The following is a 16,630-nucleotide window of genomic DNA, read 5'->3' as shown; positions in this document are numbered from 1 at the left end:
AAGTACAGGCCAGCCCTCTGGTCACCCGAAGCCTCTATGAGGCGTTTTGCTAACTCCTTATAGAGGCGGCGCGCGCTAGGCCCGTGGCCCTAGGGTTTCAACCCCAAACGCCGCAAATATGTAACTACTGCCGAGGTTGACATACTTGCGACGCTTGAGGCTTTCGGCCGAGGATGCGGCCGCACCAGCGTCAACTTTGGTGCCTGGAATATGGGACGGTGCCAGGGTATCTACGCATGAAGCATCCCAGACAAGGGGCCGTCCCATACTCCAAGGCACCAACGTCATTCCATCAGGCCTCTTGCCATCATCCCTGACCAGGCCGTTGGGCTCGAGGACCGTCGGCACCTTGGCACTAACAAAGGCCCTACGGATGACGTCATTGATGCTGGCGTGCCGAGGTATCCTCCCAGCACTTCGGCTGCAAGAGAGGCCGTGGTGGCCTAGGTTGTCTACCATGAAGCCGCATTGGCATCGGTGAGGCATGTTTGTTGATGCTCCTATTCTAAGGCAAGTGGCCAACCGGAAAGTTGAGTTGTCCAGCAAAGTTCCTATTGTTGGTGATGGAAGTGCCTGCAACCACAGACCCGACTCCCACTCCGCTGTCGCAATGAGACGAGCTCGATCTGTTGGACTTAGTGCCGTCTCTAGGAGGCTGTTCCTTGTTAGACGACAGAGAGGCTCGTCCCACTGCCTTTGCGAGCATGGGTTGACAGGTGAGTCTGTGTTGGGGCATGTTAGTGACCATACGTTCTTGGCCTCGGAACAGTGCGCAGCCTCCAGGACCCCAAGAGAAGGGGCTAAAATTTTCCCGATAAGGTTTTGAGCACCGTGTACCGAAGCCAAGAAAGCAGGTAGCGCCACGCTGGAAATTTTGCGGATGCCCAGGCCACCCAACCTAATGGGCAGGCTAGCCTGGGTCCAAGTTCTTTCCCCAAAAGATATGTTGAAGACGGTGGTGAGAGTTTCTAAAATTAAATTGTCCAAATTTGAAATCAAAGTGGGGTGTTTCCAAAAGTGTGATCCGCGAAGTATGTATGTAAATTTTGGAACAAAAAGACAATGTTTCATTATACAATAAGCCGAATGTATGTTAATTTTAGTCAAACGATGTGAAGATGCCTTGAAATTTTGAATTTTTGTATTTATAAAATTTCCAAAAGATTGGTCCAAGATGGGACAGCCAAGAAGATGAAGCGTTTCTTTTGTAATAATTTTGATTCCGGGGGCAAGTTGGTTAAATTGTTCCAATGTGCGTTAAGGAAATAGCTAGCTTCTAAAATATAAAAGTACAATATTAGTACGGTCGCCAAATCTCAAAAGCCCTCTAGAAACACGATTTAATTGACTCGGCTCGGCCTTACCCACAACCGGTATCAATGTGTTCGGACAGTTCTCCTGATCACCGTACATGCGGTAGTAAAGCGGAAAAACTGTGGAGGGGATAGTAATGACGTCACAAAGATGGCGGCCGGACCTATTATTTTTGGCGGTGTATCTCGAAAACCACTTAACCGATTTTAATCATCGAGGTGTCAAATAATAGCTTATATTATGGAGATTATTTCCTTTTCTACAAACATTTACGTGAAACCTATAGGAAAAAAAATAATCACAAAAAACAGTTTTTTTATAAAATTATTTTTTTTTATTTTGTAAAAATCTCCGTAAATATTAGCATTTCGCAAATTTTGTTTAATATAAAACATATTGCTTCATTATCAAGGAATATAATGAGCCTTAAAACATACAGATCGAGTAATAAACAATGAAGCTACACTCATTTATTTGCGCATGGGTAACGATAACTGGCTTTTACCGGTCGAAAGTGTGGTGACTGTTACGATACGTATTGAATGGAATTTATAGAGTATCGGTTTTAATTACTGAAATTATAATGACAATTATAAAAACCAGACACAATAATGTTACCTTACTTCGACGTTTAGTCTCTTTTTTCGTCTTAATCATAGGTAGGTACATATTTCTTTTTACTTAAAAATTTTATACCGGGTGAACTTTTAACCACCAGTCATACTCTGCGCAGCGACTTTATAGGTCATACTGAACAACTTTTACTATTAGTAGTCCCCAAGCCGCTCCGAGGCCAGATTTAATTGACTCAGCTCGGCCTTACCCACAACCGGTATCAATGTGTTCGGGGCGTTTCTCCTGATCACCGTACATGCGGTAGTAAAGCGGAAAAATGGTGGGAGGGGATAGTAATGACGTCACAAAGATGGCGTCCGGACCTATTCTTTTTGGCGGTGTATCTCGAAAACCACTTAACCGATTGTATTCATCGAGGTGTCAACTAATAGCTTATATTATGGAGATTATTTCCTTTTTACAAACATTTACGTGAAACCTATAGGAAAATAATAATCACAAAAAACATTTTTTTTATACATTTGGTTGGTAGGTTTGTCTTATGTTTTAAAGCAGTAAAATCTTTTAAGTCGAAACACAGTATAAATATACATTTTGTTGTCTAATCTAAAAGTATGATGTTCATTGTTTAAGACTGATTAGTGATAACTGAATTAAATAACATGCTATTTGTTATTTTTGTTTTATTTTTTAAATCAGGTATTAATTTATTCACTATGTATCACTATACAGGCAAAATGTGTATCATAGTTGGTCTGTAAGTACTTACTACTTGTGTCGAATATAGGTATAAGATGAAATTTTAACCACCAGCCATACTCTGCGCAGTGACTTTACAGGTCATACTGAACAACTTTTATTATGGGACCAATGCCGAATCACGCAAGAAAATTTGGATCTGGAATGACACCCACTGGCTGTGCCCTACCACACAAAGCGAGATGACATTCACAATGCCCATACCTCTCTTTTGGACGTAGTTTAAGGACGTACCCGGGTCCATGACGCATGCTCGCCACACCGCTGCTTAAAATAAGCTGACGCACCGTAAATTGAACTGCGTAAAAATCGCAAAAAATATTACACGGAGATCTTATGGCAGACACCGTACCGGTGACGTAAAAGACGCAACTGTTTTGCGAACAAAAAAGATTCGCGTGAAGCACGTCACTGCGATTCCGTACCGTCACCGTTTTTTAAACAGCGGTGTGGGGAGCATGCGTCAAAAACGGTACGCATACGACGCGTCACTGCGATTCCGTATCGTGACCGTTTTTTAAGCTGCGGTCTGGTCGCACCTTGTATTGTATTGTATTGTATTCGGGCGATTTTTCCGCAACTCGACGACTTGCGCCTATTTTGCGTGATATGTTGGGGGTGGGCTAGTCCTGCCAGCCCAGCTCCTCGAGGAATCCTATCAAACCTTTGATGTTGAGTAGGACCTCGGGGAGGTCTCTCGGAGATCCGAGATGTTTAGCCCTGTATGGAGTCACTCCGCTGCATTCCAGCACCACGTGAGAGGCTGTTTCTTCTGTCTCCATGCAACCTCGGCACAGGGGACTGTCTGTGACACCTGTTGTGAAAAGATGTTTGTTAAATAGTCCATGACCTGTTATGACACTGGTTACCATACTCAGTCGGACCTTCCCTAGTTGCAGGAGCGCCCTTGTGAGTTTTCCGTTGATGCCAGGCATGGCTTCTTTTGCCTGTCTGCATCCAGTCTGGTTCAGCCAGTGTTCTGTGTGTAGTTTCCCTGTACGTGCCAGCAGCATTGAGCGTACCTTGCTAAATGGTATCGGAAGAATCGGTTCCGGACCAATCGCCCCCGCATTCGATCCTTGCCTGGCAAGCTCGTCCGTAGCATCGCAACCTAAGCACTGGAAATTCGTCATACACCTTTTCCAGGCATTTTGTGTGAAGAGCTCCTGTGATGTTAGACCATATCTTGAGGGTTCGCAACCTTACCGCTGAGAGACTGGCCTCTTGCTGTATGTGTAGGTGCAGCAGTGGAAGGTTTAGCATGACCTCCATGGCTGCAGTCGGGGTAGACCTCGTGCAGCCAGTGGTGGCCGCGCATGCGAGCCTTTGAAGTCTTTGTAGTTTGTCTCGTACGTTGCCTAGGTTTGTTCTTGGCCACCAAACCAGAGCACCGTAACAGAGTAAGGGGCGGATTATCGTCTTATAGAGCCAGAGGGTAATTTTCGGGTTGAGTCCCCACCTCTTACCAATCATCCTTCTGCACTGCCAGAAGACAACTCCCGCCTTGTCTATCCGTTTGTTGATGTGGTTGTTCCAATTGAGTTTATTGTCGAGAGTTAGTCCTAAGTACTTAACTTCATCGGACAGCTGTAGCTCAGTTTGGAAAAGTGTTGGTCTGGTAAAGTTGGTCGCACCTTTATATGGGACAGTCAAAATTTTTTTCGCGATTTCGGAATTGGTCCCATAGTAAAAGTTGTTAAGTATGACCTATAAAGTCGCTGCGCAGAGTATGACTGGTGGTTAAAAGTTCACCCTGTATAAAATTTTTAAGTAAAAAGAAATATGTACCTACCTATGATTAAGACGAAAAAAGAGACTAAACGTCGAAGTAAGGTAACATTATTGTGTCTGGTTTTTATAATTTTAATTATAATTTCAGTAATTAAAACCGATACTCTATAAATTCCATTCAATACGTATCGTAACAGTCACCACAGTTTCGACCGGTAAAAGCCAGTTATCGTTACCCATGCGCAAATAAATGAGTTTAGCTTCATTGTTTATTACTCGATCTGTATGTTTTAAGGCTCATTATATTCCTTGATAATGAAGCAATATGTTTTATATTAAACAAAATTTGCGAAATGCTAATATTTACGGAGATTTTTACAAAATAAAAAATAATAATTTTATAAAAAAACTGTTTTTTGTGATTATTTTTTTTCCTTTAGGTTTCACGTAAATGTTTGTAGAAAAGGAAATAATCTCCATAATATAAGCTATTATTTGACACCTCGATGATTAAAATCGGTTAAGTGGTTTTCGAGATACACCGCCAAAAAGAATAGGTCCGGCCGCCATCTTTGTGACGTCATTACTATCCCCTCCACCATTTTTCCGCTTTACTACCGCATGTACGGTGATCAGGAGAACTGTCCGAACACATTGATACCGGTTGTGGGTAAGGCCGAGCTGAGTCAATTAAATCTGGCCTCGGAGCGGCTTGGCGACCGTACTATATGGACCTTTCCAGGATTCTGACATCCCGTGTAAGCCGCCCTTAAATTCTCTAAGTCTATGGTTTAAATGGTCGTATTTGGCATTATAACTTCGTTCCGATCAACATTATTTAAATTAAAATAACAAGTGAATTGTGATGAATTTAGTTGGTTTTTTACCAGTCTAACGGTTATTTAAGGTTGTAACTAGTAGAAATATGGATTTGTCAAGTAGTATAAGTGAACAGCTACGCAAATTATGCGTTGTATTGTCGTCAGATCCAGGTATGATTCCATTTTCAAAATAATATTAGAATAACTGTCAGTTAATTCAACAAACTTGATATCATAATTTATACATTTTTGAATATTAATGTTTAGAGCAGTAGCCTATGAATAGTATCCAGGATTACTTTAGAAGTCTAATTACCTTATTCAATAGAGGTACTACTTATGTACATGTACTCACTGCATTTCATCGCCTAGTGCAGTAGAAGCATGAACATTGAAAATGCACTATATTATGTACTATAATAGTTTGAAACAGAGAATATACAGATTTTAAATTCTGTGGAAAATTATATAATATATAATTATATTAAAAATTGAGTTACTGTTTTAAGATGCGGCTCATGAGTTAGCAGTGTCATACCTCACACCTCCTGGTAAGAAGATTCGTTCGATTCGAGATGAGAGGCAGCTATGTTCCAAGATACACTCTCATCTTTTCTCAGGGTCGGCCAAAGATGCAGAAAAATTTGATGAATGTTATTCTAAATTGAAGCAATGTGTAAGTTATAATTACAACATTTTTTGTTTTTTTTTTTTAATTTTTTTACTGTAATAATTAATTAATATAAAACTATTTTTTTTATTATATATTATTCAAGTGATAATAAATAATAGTTACAAAAGCAAATTCAGCCATGGGTCATCATGGCATGTGCTTATTACTGCAATGTTGTCTCTACTGTGCTGGCAAGTGACTGATTAGCCAATCTTTTTGACAATGAGCTCAAACATTGTGGGCATGCAAGTACATCATATACATAGGTCTTTCAAATAAGTAAAAAAACTACATTACTTTATTACTGTATAATAGACATTTTTTTTGTGATAGTTTCGACTTCCATAAGTTGCTGTAAGATTTATGGAATTTGAGTAAATATTTATTATGTCATTAATTGGTAATTTTTCAGATGGTGTTCAAACAGCGGGCTGCAGTACTTACTTTACTTCTGACATTGTCAGAGTCAAAGCAGGACAAACAATCCACCCATCAACTTTTTCCAATTCCAAATTTGCCCTCATTAGTAAGTGTTATGGCTTCCTTGCCCAATCATATTGTAAGATTATTTTTAGAGAATCATGAAAAGTTGATAGTTATTTTGCATTTATTTATTCTTGTTTTGTAAACTGAATGGTTTCATTAAATTAATAATATCTGTAGCTGTTAAAATGGACAACTCAATTATGAATAGAGAGTGATTTCTTAGCTATGATATAATGACAGCACTCATCAGTATTACATATGTGTAAAAAAGTATGTTATTTCTGTCCTTAGCAATCGGGTAATGGTATACCAGCTTCAAGTACTAGCAGCAAAGTAACAGTTGCGTCAAGTTGGGACAACAATCTACCAAAACAGGGCTCCAATCAGAGTCTCCCATCAAACCAAAGCAACATGGTACTAGCTCTGCCAACAACAGGTATAGTACATTACTGCAAAGGCTGGGAGATAGGGAATTGCTGGCAGAGTGTGATATAAAGCACCAAGCAAAGCAATAGTCAATAGCCACAGTGTTTATTTGTAAAATATAGGTAAAACTGGTACAGTGGTGTAGAACATTGATATATTTGGTATTGCTATGTATTGTCTGCCTGTTGGGGTACAAAAACATGTCCTTAAAATAATTAAAAAAATAACTTAACTAATAAATAAATTATAAAAATGTTGACAATTACAAATAATAACTGGCAAATCATTCATTACATAGAATAAAAACATATACAATACATTAAAAAAAAACATTAAAACCTAATTACATATTGTAACCTGGTAAATATTATTTTTTAATATGTATGTATGTGAAGGGCCAAGGTTTCGGCAAATGTGCAATTCTATCTGGCAATTTATATTTTGCTCGCAAAAAAATACGCTTTTGCGGTTTAGCGCGGTGTTTGCGCGTTCTGTAAATAGGTTTTTAACCGCCTTAAAAAAAGAAGGTTCTCAATTTGACCCGTATGTATGATTGTCCGTGATTATCTCGCGATTGACTGAACCAATTTTGATGCGGTTGTTTGTTAATAGTAAAGTGTTTATTATATTCTAGAGAAGGTTTTAGTGTATTTGGATGGTTTGAAAAACAATTGGACCTGATAGGTGGCGCTGCTATTGGTATATCGTCTTTGATTTGCTGAATCCGATTTAGATTAAATTTTGTGTGTATATTTCAACAGGTTCCTAGATGGTGTGGAAACACCATTGAACCCGGTAGATGGCGCTGCTGTCGGTATATTTTAGGGTTCCGTAGCCAAATGGCAAAAAACGGAACCCTTATAGATTCGTCATGTCCGATTATGTCACAGCCACTTTTTTCCGAAACTATAAGAGCTATACTGTTCAAACTTGGTAAGTAGATGTATTCTATGAACCGCATTAAGATGTTTACACAAAAATAGAAAAAAAACAATAAATTTAGTTTTAAAAATTCAAATAGTAAGTAGTTTTTTTAATACGTCATAAATGGTACGGAACCCTTCATGGGCGAGTCCGACTCGCACTTGGCCGCTTTTTTCATTCTGGAAACATTTTCAACAACCTAATTAATATAATGGACTAGACATTGATTTACGATTTCAAAAAATCTATGTTCATGTAATCAACTTCAACTAGGAGTGGGAGTGGGGTAGGGGTGTGGTAAAGGTGTGATAGAGGTGTGGTAAAAGTATGGTAAAGGTGTCTTAAGGTACGGCAAAGGTATGGTAAAAGTGTGGTTAAGGTGTGTTAAAATTGTGTGGTTCAATATTGCCCATAATGCCGCAATAATGCAGCTGCGGACGGAATCCGAACGTCACCTTTATTCGTGACAATTACAAATATGTACGAAGTCCTACCTAAATCTATACATATGTATACAATTAATTATGTTAGTATATTTTTGTACGCCGAAAGCCAAAACATAGTGAAACAATTATTAACTAAACACCTCTCATATGATGTACCTATGTTTTACAAAATAAGCACTTTTGACTTTGTGAAAACTGCTACTGTTTCTATTTTGCAACTTATTTTGTTATTCTACCTGTAAGTTTTCCTGAGAAATAAACTAAAAATATAATCTTGTATACAAATATTATAAATGCGAATGTTTGTCTGTCTGGCCGTTACCTCTTAACGCTTAACTGCTGAAGCTAAAACAGTTAAGTTGTAACTAATATAGAGATATGTGATTTGAGTCCCGGGGAAGGGCGTAGGATAGTTTTTATCCTAGAAATAACCCATTAAGGGAGTTAAAATTTCGGGTGTAAGTTGGTATGGAGAATCAATAAACGATGAACCGATTTAAATGAAATTTGATATTGATATAGCTTGAGTTGTGCGGAAGGCATTATTATGCCTAACGGGATGACTTTGGGGATGAAAACGATTATAAATATATAATCGTTTTCATCCCGTAAGGGAGTAAATTGGGGGTGGAAGTTTATAAATAAAAAAATAAAAATCATTTATTTGAGAATACATTAGGTTCCATATTATGGTTAGTAATACTTAATAACTATGTTAGGCTATTGTAAAAAGGATGCAAAAAAAAAACAGAACAGTAAATTAATAAAATTATAAAGGGAATCAATATTTTCTTACGACTTTTATCATTTATCTTTTTGTAAGAAATAAATAAAGTTCATTTTGAACTGATTAGGTAGTCATCCCTTTAGGGGGTGAAAAGGGGGTAGAAGTTTAAACGGGGAATCAATAAAAAGCAGATTGTAGTAAAAGTAAGCTACTCATATAGATACTAGGCAGACGCCTAGTATCTATATATACATAATTATAACCCTAGGCAAATTAAATCTTAGGTACAATAATACGATGAAACGTAATACCTATACCTAACTATTTACAAATCATTTAGCAGCGAAACGTCATCATCGCGCTTATCATCGAGGTTGGCCATTGCCAACACTAGAAGGTACTAGCCCAAAACTAAATGGAGAATCCAACTATAAATCAACGTAAAATAAATGAAGTACCTATCACTAAAAAGTATAACAAATGAAATATAAAAAGATAATAACAACGTAAAATAAATGAAGTACCTATCACTAAAAAGTAAAAAAATTGAAAAAAAAGCAAAACCAAAATATTATTTATTTATTTTAAAATTTATTGCAGAAATACAAGTATAACGTACAATAGGCGGACTTAATGCCTTGAGGCATTCTCTACCAGTCAACCACTGGGCCAACAGAAATTTGCTAAGGTGGGTGCAGTGTGAAAATAAAATATTCCTAAATTAAATACCCTAGTATTCATCTAATACTAATAGGCCAGTATACAAACTAATAACTAATAAAAAAATCTAAATAAAAAACGAATATTATCTAATAAAATAACTTAAATTATTATCTTTTAAAAAAAAAGCGGCCAAGTGCGAGTCGGACTCGCGCATGAAGGGTTCCGTACCATTTAAGACGTATTAAAAAAAAATCTACTTGCTAGATCTTGTTCAACATTTTACCACTTTGGACACACATTTTACCACTTTGGAACTGTCTCTCGCGCAAACTATTCAGTTTAGAAAAAAATGATGTTAGGAACCTAAATATCATTTTTGAAGACCTATCCATAGATACCCCACACGTATGGGTTTGATGAAAAAATTTTTTTTTTAATTTATTGACGTATTAAAAAAAAACTATTCACTAGATCTCGTTCAAACCAATTTTCGGTGGAAGTTTGCATGGTAATGTATATCATATATTTTTTTTAGATTTTTCATTCTGTTATTTTAGAAGTTACAGGGGGGGGGGACACACATTTTTTCACTTTGGAAGTGTCTCTCGCGCAAACTATTCAGTTTAGAAAAAAATTATATTAGAAACCTAAATATCATTTTTGAAGACCTATCCATAGATACCCCACACGTATGGGTTTGATGAAAAAAATTTTTTTTTAAATTTTTATGACGTATTAAAAAAAAACTACTTACTAGATCTCGTTCGAACCAATTTTCGGTGGAAGTTTGCATGGCAATGTATATCATATATTTTTTTTAGATTTTTCATTCTGTTATTTTGGAAAGTTACAGGGGGGGGGACACACATTTTTTCACTTTGGAAGTGTCTCTCGCGCAAACTATTCAGTTTAGAAAAAAATGATATTAGAAACCTAAATATCATTTTTGAAGACCTATCCATAGATACCCCACACGTATAGGTTTGATGAAAAATTTTTTTTTTTAAATTTTTATGACGTATTAAAAAAAAACTACTTACTAGATCTCGTTCGAACCAATTTTCGGTGGAAGTTTGCATGGCAATGTATATCATATATTTTTTTTAGATTTTTCATTCTGTTATTTTAGAAGTTACGGGGGGGGGGGACACACTTTTTACCACTTTGGAAGTGTCCCTCGCGCAAACTTTTCAGTTTAGAAAAAAATGATATTAGAAACCTCAATATCATTTTTAAAGACCTATCCATAGATACCCCACACGTATGAGTTTGATGAAAAAAGATTTTTTGAGTTTCAGTTCTAAGTATGGGGAACCCCCAAAATTTATTGTTTTTTTTCTATTTTTGTGTGAACATCATAATGCGGTTCATAGAATACATCTACTTACCAAGTTTGAACAGTATAGCTTTAATAGTTTCGGAAAAAAGTGGCTGTGACAGAATCGGACAGACAGACGGACATGACGAATCTATAAGGGTTCCGTTTTTTGCCATTTGGCTACGGAACCCTAAAAAGGGAACCGCCTTTAAAAACCCAACCCACTGAAAAGTACTAAATAATTTTGATATGCCCACCCCTATCCTTGTCCAGTCTCTATCCCGTCATGAAGCAATTTTAAAAGATATGAATTTAAGTTATTTTGGTTTTGCTTTTTTTTTTAATTTTTATTATCTTTTTTACCATTCCGGTTACATTTGGGAAAAACCTTAGAGACTGTTCTAAACAAGGTTAAGTTTGCTTTGACGAAGACAACAGTTTCAAATATATAAAAGCTTGGAATCATTCATATTTTCAGTGCCTTAAAATGTGGCTCGCAACTGTCTTCTCGCTTCAATTGTCTTGTCGCTCGCTTCTCGCATTTCTTTTGAGCCATAAAGACAGCTATTCTGTTGGTAGAGTTCCCCCAATACATTGCAGCAGTTTATGAACACAAGGCTGATAATTCTTATTCCGGCTGAAGTATGCATAGTTTTTAAAGCGCGACGCGCGCTTAAAGGCACTTTGCCGGCCCTGATTGGATTTTTGTACGAAGATTCATTGCCGGGCTCCTTTCTTAAGCGTGCGCAAGCTATTGTTACGAACATAATAACCATATACTTAGCCACGTAACATAATAACCATATACTTTTTTTTAATACTACTTCAGTGGCAAACAAGCATACGGCCCGCCTGATGGTAAGCAGTCTCCGTAGCCTATGTACGCCTGCAACTCCAGAGGAGCTTACTACGTACTTCTCCAAAAATTATCTGCCTATAACTTATTTTACTTTCAGATAGTGCATCCAGTGAGCGTAGTTGCATCCGAGATGTGGTTCTAGCAGCCACTGGAATCAAAACCCGCAACGCCTGCAATGGACCCCGACCTATGCAGATGCTATATGCGCGCATAGCGCATCTAGGCTTCCTCCATGACAGGCTCAAAGAGTTCATTGACCCCAACTCTGGCTTAATGCCTCAAGGTATTTTATTTTGTAGTGATTTAAATTAAGAAAAAATCGTATTAAATTCAAGCGCCACTCATCACTTATTCTGGCTCTATTAAAGTGATACACAGTGCAGTAATTTCAAAAGTAAGTACATTAAATAATTACAGTATCTTTACAGGGTCCTTTTTGAACCATTAGCCATATTTGAATATGTCATTATAGAGCAGCAGTACAACACACGTGCTTTTATAAAAAAAAAATTGACATTTTTATCCATCAAAAATAAAAAATATGGACACTGTGCTCGCTTGTTTCGATTCGTGCAATACTATAGCAAGCACAATACACTAGGAAGGGATGCTAGAATCAGGACATCGCAAACGCCTGTCGGACGATTTGTCTGTTGTGTTTCATGTAAGTCCACTTGCTTACGAGGGTTGCTACTTATATATCCGTGGTATAATGGTTTTATTGTTTTTCAAAGTATTCCCCTTGATGATCTATGCACTTTTGCATTCGTGTGAACCAATTTTTGAAGCACTTCTGCCACTCCGCCTGAGGTACCTCCATAACGTGTTGTTTGAATGCGTCGACAGCATCTTCAGCGGTCGAAAATCGTTGACCGCGTAATTTATTTTTTATATTGGGAAATAAATTAAAATCATTGGGTGCCAAGTCAGGGCTGTACGGCGGATGACCCGTTAATTCCACATTTGGACCTTCCAAAAATAGAGTTTTTTCGCGTGACGTATGACAGCTGGCATTGTCATGATGAAGAATGATTCTTCGTCGCTGGTTAGTTTTACGAATTTGTTCAAATACTTCCGGTAAGCAAATGGTCGTGTACCAATCTGAATTAACCGTTTTACGGTTTTCTAGTGGCACTGTAGCTACATGGCCAATTGGCCATTAATACCGAAGAAGCGGGCCACCATTTGTTTCAGTGTACTTTTTGCGCGAGTAACTTTCGTAGAGTTCGGCTCATTTTGAAACACCCATACCGTTGATTGCTGCTTCGTTTCGGGATCGTATGCATAGATCCAGGATTCGTCACCTGTATAGATGTTATAAACGGCCTTTGAGTCACCACGGTTATATTTTTTTAACATTTTATTGCACCATTCGACGCGAGCATCTTTTTGCTCCTTAGTTAACTTGTGCGGTATCCAACGCGAACAAATTTTTTTTACAGCTAAATGATCATGTAATATGTTATTAATGCTAGTCATAGAAATACCCAGAGTCGAGGCTATCTCGCGGTACGTAACATGTCGGTCGTCCATTATAAGTTTTCGCACAGCCTCAATATTTTGTGGTACAACGACCGATTTCGGGCGACCTGCCTTAACTTCGTCCGTAAGCATACTACGTCCACGATTGAACTCACTAAACCAGTGATACACAGTAGTTTGAGATGGAGCTTCATCACCAAAAGTTGAGGTTAGTTGATCTCTGCACTGTTGTTGCCTTAAACCACGCCGAAAATCATAATAAATCATAGCACGAATATTTTCACGAGTGAGTTCCATTCTTGCAGCGAGATGACATTTAAAACCCGTCAAAAACAAAACACTAGCGTTAATAAGAAAGAAAAAATATACCGGCCAGTACTTAATAAAGTTCAAATTTTACCATGGAGGTCAACTATACTATTTAAGAAGATTGTAATCCCGGTTTCCGGATATATAAATAGCAGCCCTCGTATCAAGCGCATCTGTGACCAACGCTAAGGAAAACCAGTACGAGCGCACTCCTTAATCATGCAATGGATAGTACCTCAAGGTTTAAGTTACAGTGGCTAAGCAAAGCACTACGTAGCTATTTATCTTGCAATCAATTTTAAAATTACATAAGTCCTTACCATACCACCCCAATCTCATAACTATAGGGAGACGTAAGCAAAATGTTGCACCGATACCCCCGACTAAGTCACGATTTGCCAAGATTCAGTATAGCAGAGTCTCAGCTCATCTGTATAATAAAATTAATAATAAAATGGATATCTATCCTTTGCAGTTATTTAAATGTAAAAAAGTTGTGACAGAATGGTTAAAATTACAAAGCTATGATGAAGTGGACACTCATATTATAATATACACAACAAATAGAAAATAGACCAACTCGCATAAACATACATAACATATACAATCCCAAACACACACACACACACACACACACAGTTTAGGAAATTTTTATCAGATTAGATTAAAATTTACTCAAAGTTAAATGTAAAATTAAATGTATTGATATTATAAATATCAAGATTGTTATATTTACTCAGCAAAACTGCTTGTTGTTTATATTATTTGTTAATTCAGTTCTACACGTGTTGTTATGGAAGAGCGGGGTCTTCTGTCACAGGTATTTTATACTTACTAGAAAACTCCAACCTTTACAATTGAACCCTGTATGATTAACAAATAAAACATTTTTCATTTTTTTTTCTTTTGTCATTTTCACGTATCTGCGCTCCATCGTAATCATAATAACAAGCAGCCTATCGTGTCATTCATATGGCTCGCCGAGCAGTTAAGCTAACAGGATTGGATGACGCGTTTAGTGCCCTCTAGTTACGAAGGTTATACGTGGCTCGAGGTCATATTGTGCTGGTTTTCACGATTTCAAGAAAAACTACCCTCTTTTTATTGTTAAATTTTAGTGGTAAGTGAGTGAGATAGACAGACTGCAAAGTTTGAGTGAGAACGCTATACGCGTATTAAGCGACGTCCCGCTCGCACGTGCCATGCCCCGCCTCCGAGTGCGTACTTTAAGGTGACCAAGCACGCGTTGAATATTCGGATTTCAAAAAGTGGCTACAAATTGATTAATATACAGAAAAATAATATTTTAATTTCATTAAGATTTTTTGGTGACTATTCGCAACTTAAAGCATAGTTCATATAGAATTGGTACGCACTAGAAGATTGTTATTTTTTTTAGTTAATATATTAAGAAAATTATGAATTGTGAATTTTAAATAGTAATGTATTTTGCTTTCAAATATATATCAATTTAAAAAAAATCTCTGTTATGTAAATAATTACGAACTGTTTTCATAATGGACCCCCGTCATTTTCTGCACAACACTTTCGTCGACATTTTTGGCGTGTTGATTTCTTGTAGATCGCAATGAATAGATACTCTGGACAATTTGACTAGTCCTGTTTAATTTTTTCATGATTGCCCAATAGTTTTTGATAGATTGAAATTGGGGACAATTCGAAGGATTCATCTCGCGGGGTATGCAATTGGCCTGATTATTAGCATATACCATGCCAAAACTTTTTTTGAGTAGTGGCAGCTGGCTAAATCTGGCCAACATTTCACAGGACCGTTAGGGGTTCTAATAAATGACAATACTCATTTCTCTAAGCACTCTTTAATATAAGGACTTCATTGTTGACTATGTCATAAAACTTTTCGTCTTACAGCCGCAATTATAAATTCCTTGCCCTATCATATGTTTTTTTGCGAACTTGTCAAGTTTCACGAACTTATATTTTTCGGGTAAATTACCTCTATTATTGGCCGTATAAAACTTCGAACCGAGTAGTTGATTAAAATCTAGTTTTACATACGTCTTGGCGTCCAACAACAAGTAACCTTCGAATTTTGTCAATACTGGGTCGTACAATAGTCGAGCTAGTGTTTTAGCTTATCGGATCTGTTTAACAGTCCGATTTGGCTGTTTTATTGCTCGATAGCTCTTATAGCCACCTCTGAGGTGAATCATCTTTATCTTTCTAGAAGTTTCTTTGAATTTTTGGGATAAATCGTGATTACACCGTCCTGAATTTTTGTTTGAGTAGGCTTGGGACGTTTTTTCCTAAAATCTTGTTATTTGTCCCAGACCTCCGATTAGTTTGTATTTTCCTGTCGGCTGATAGTCTTCTTGTAACGATTTATGACCCTACAAATACTAGCTTTTAGCATCTTAAGCGACTTAGCTGTCTTTGTCCGGGATCGATAAGAATTTTCGAAGTATTTGTGCACGATCAATCTCCTGTTCTCAATTTTCATGGTCGAAAACTTTAAAATGCATAAAGCTAGAAAAATAATATTTTCACCATTAATACTTTGAAGGTTGGTGATTGAACTGTAATTGTCAATTTTTTTCCCGCCATGGAATTATTATTTTTTAAACAATGCTAATTATGTGCCAATTCTATATGAACTATGCTTTATATTACCGTATGGCTAACTGCTCAAAAAGAACCCTGTACATTAACGGCCTCCTAGCCTAGTCAGTAGTGGTTCAAATCCTGGTAAGGGCATTTATTTGTGTGTTCATGTTTCAGGTGTTTCTGAGTTATGGATGTTTTCTATGTATTTATCTATATACATATATATATCTTCGTCTAGTACCCACAACACAAGCCTTATTGAGCTTACTGTGGGGCTAGGTCGGTTTGTGTAAGACTGTCCCGTAATATTTATTTATTGTGAATTAAGACAGTTATATTTTAAGTTGTTATTGATGAGAAATTGGGGGTTTTCAGGTCTTATGGGTGAAGGTTTAGTGTCGTCAATAAGGGATGAACTTACAGAGTACTATCGCAGTGTTGCCCTCCTTCAGTCACAGGTTCGTATAAAATTGTCCTCATATACTCTGCCAAAGCGAACTTGTCGGTAGAAAAAGGCGGCAAAAATGTAGGCG

At 37.3% G+C, this 16,630-nt stretch overlaps 1 protein-coding gene across 1 annotated transcript in view; it reads left to right on the top strand.

The window, feature by feature from the left end:
• Positions 1–5,150: 5,150 nt before the first annotated feature.
• The window catches only part of LOC133516090 (gamma-tubulin complex component 3 homolog), a 28,897-nt gene continuing 17,417 nt past the window's right edge, over positions 5,151–16,630 (top strand). Inside the window, exons 1-6 of the mRNA XM_061848802.1 lie at positions 5,151–5,372; positions 5,711–5,877; positions 6,287–6,400; positions 6,652–6,796; positions 11,821–12,006; positions 16,473–16,555. Of these exons, the coding sequence (XP_061704786.1) occupies positions 5,306–5,372; positions 5,711–5,877; positions 6,287–6,400; positions 6,652–6,796; positions 11,821–12,006; positions 16,473–16,555 (762 nt within the window). The 5' untranslated portion in view covers positions 5,151–5,305. The remainder of the gene's footprint in view (positions 5,373–5,710; positions 5,878–6,286; positions 6,401–6,651; positions 6,797–11,820; positions 12,007–16,472; positions 16,556–16,630) is intronic.

This window comes from Cydia pomonella, chromosome 3 (genome assembly GCF_033807575.1).
Source record: "Cydia pomonella isolate Wapato2018A chromosome 3, ilCydPomo1, whole genome shotgun sequence".
Classification (NCBI taxonomy): Eukaryota; Metazoa; Arthropoda; class Insecta; order Lepidoptera; family Tortricidae; genus Cydia; species Cydia pomonella.
The sequence above is the reverse complement of the archived record's forward strand: the minus strand, read 5'-3'. Positions and strand labels throughout refer to the sequence as shown.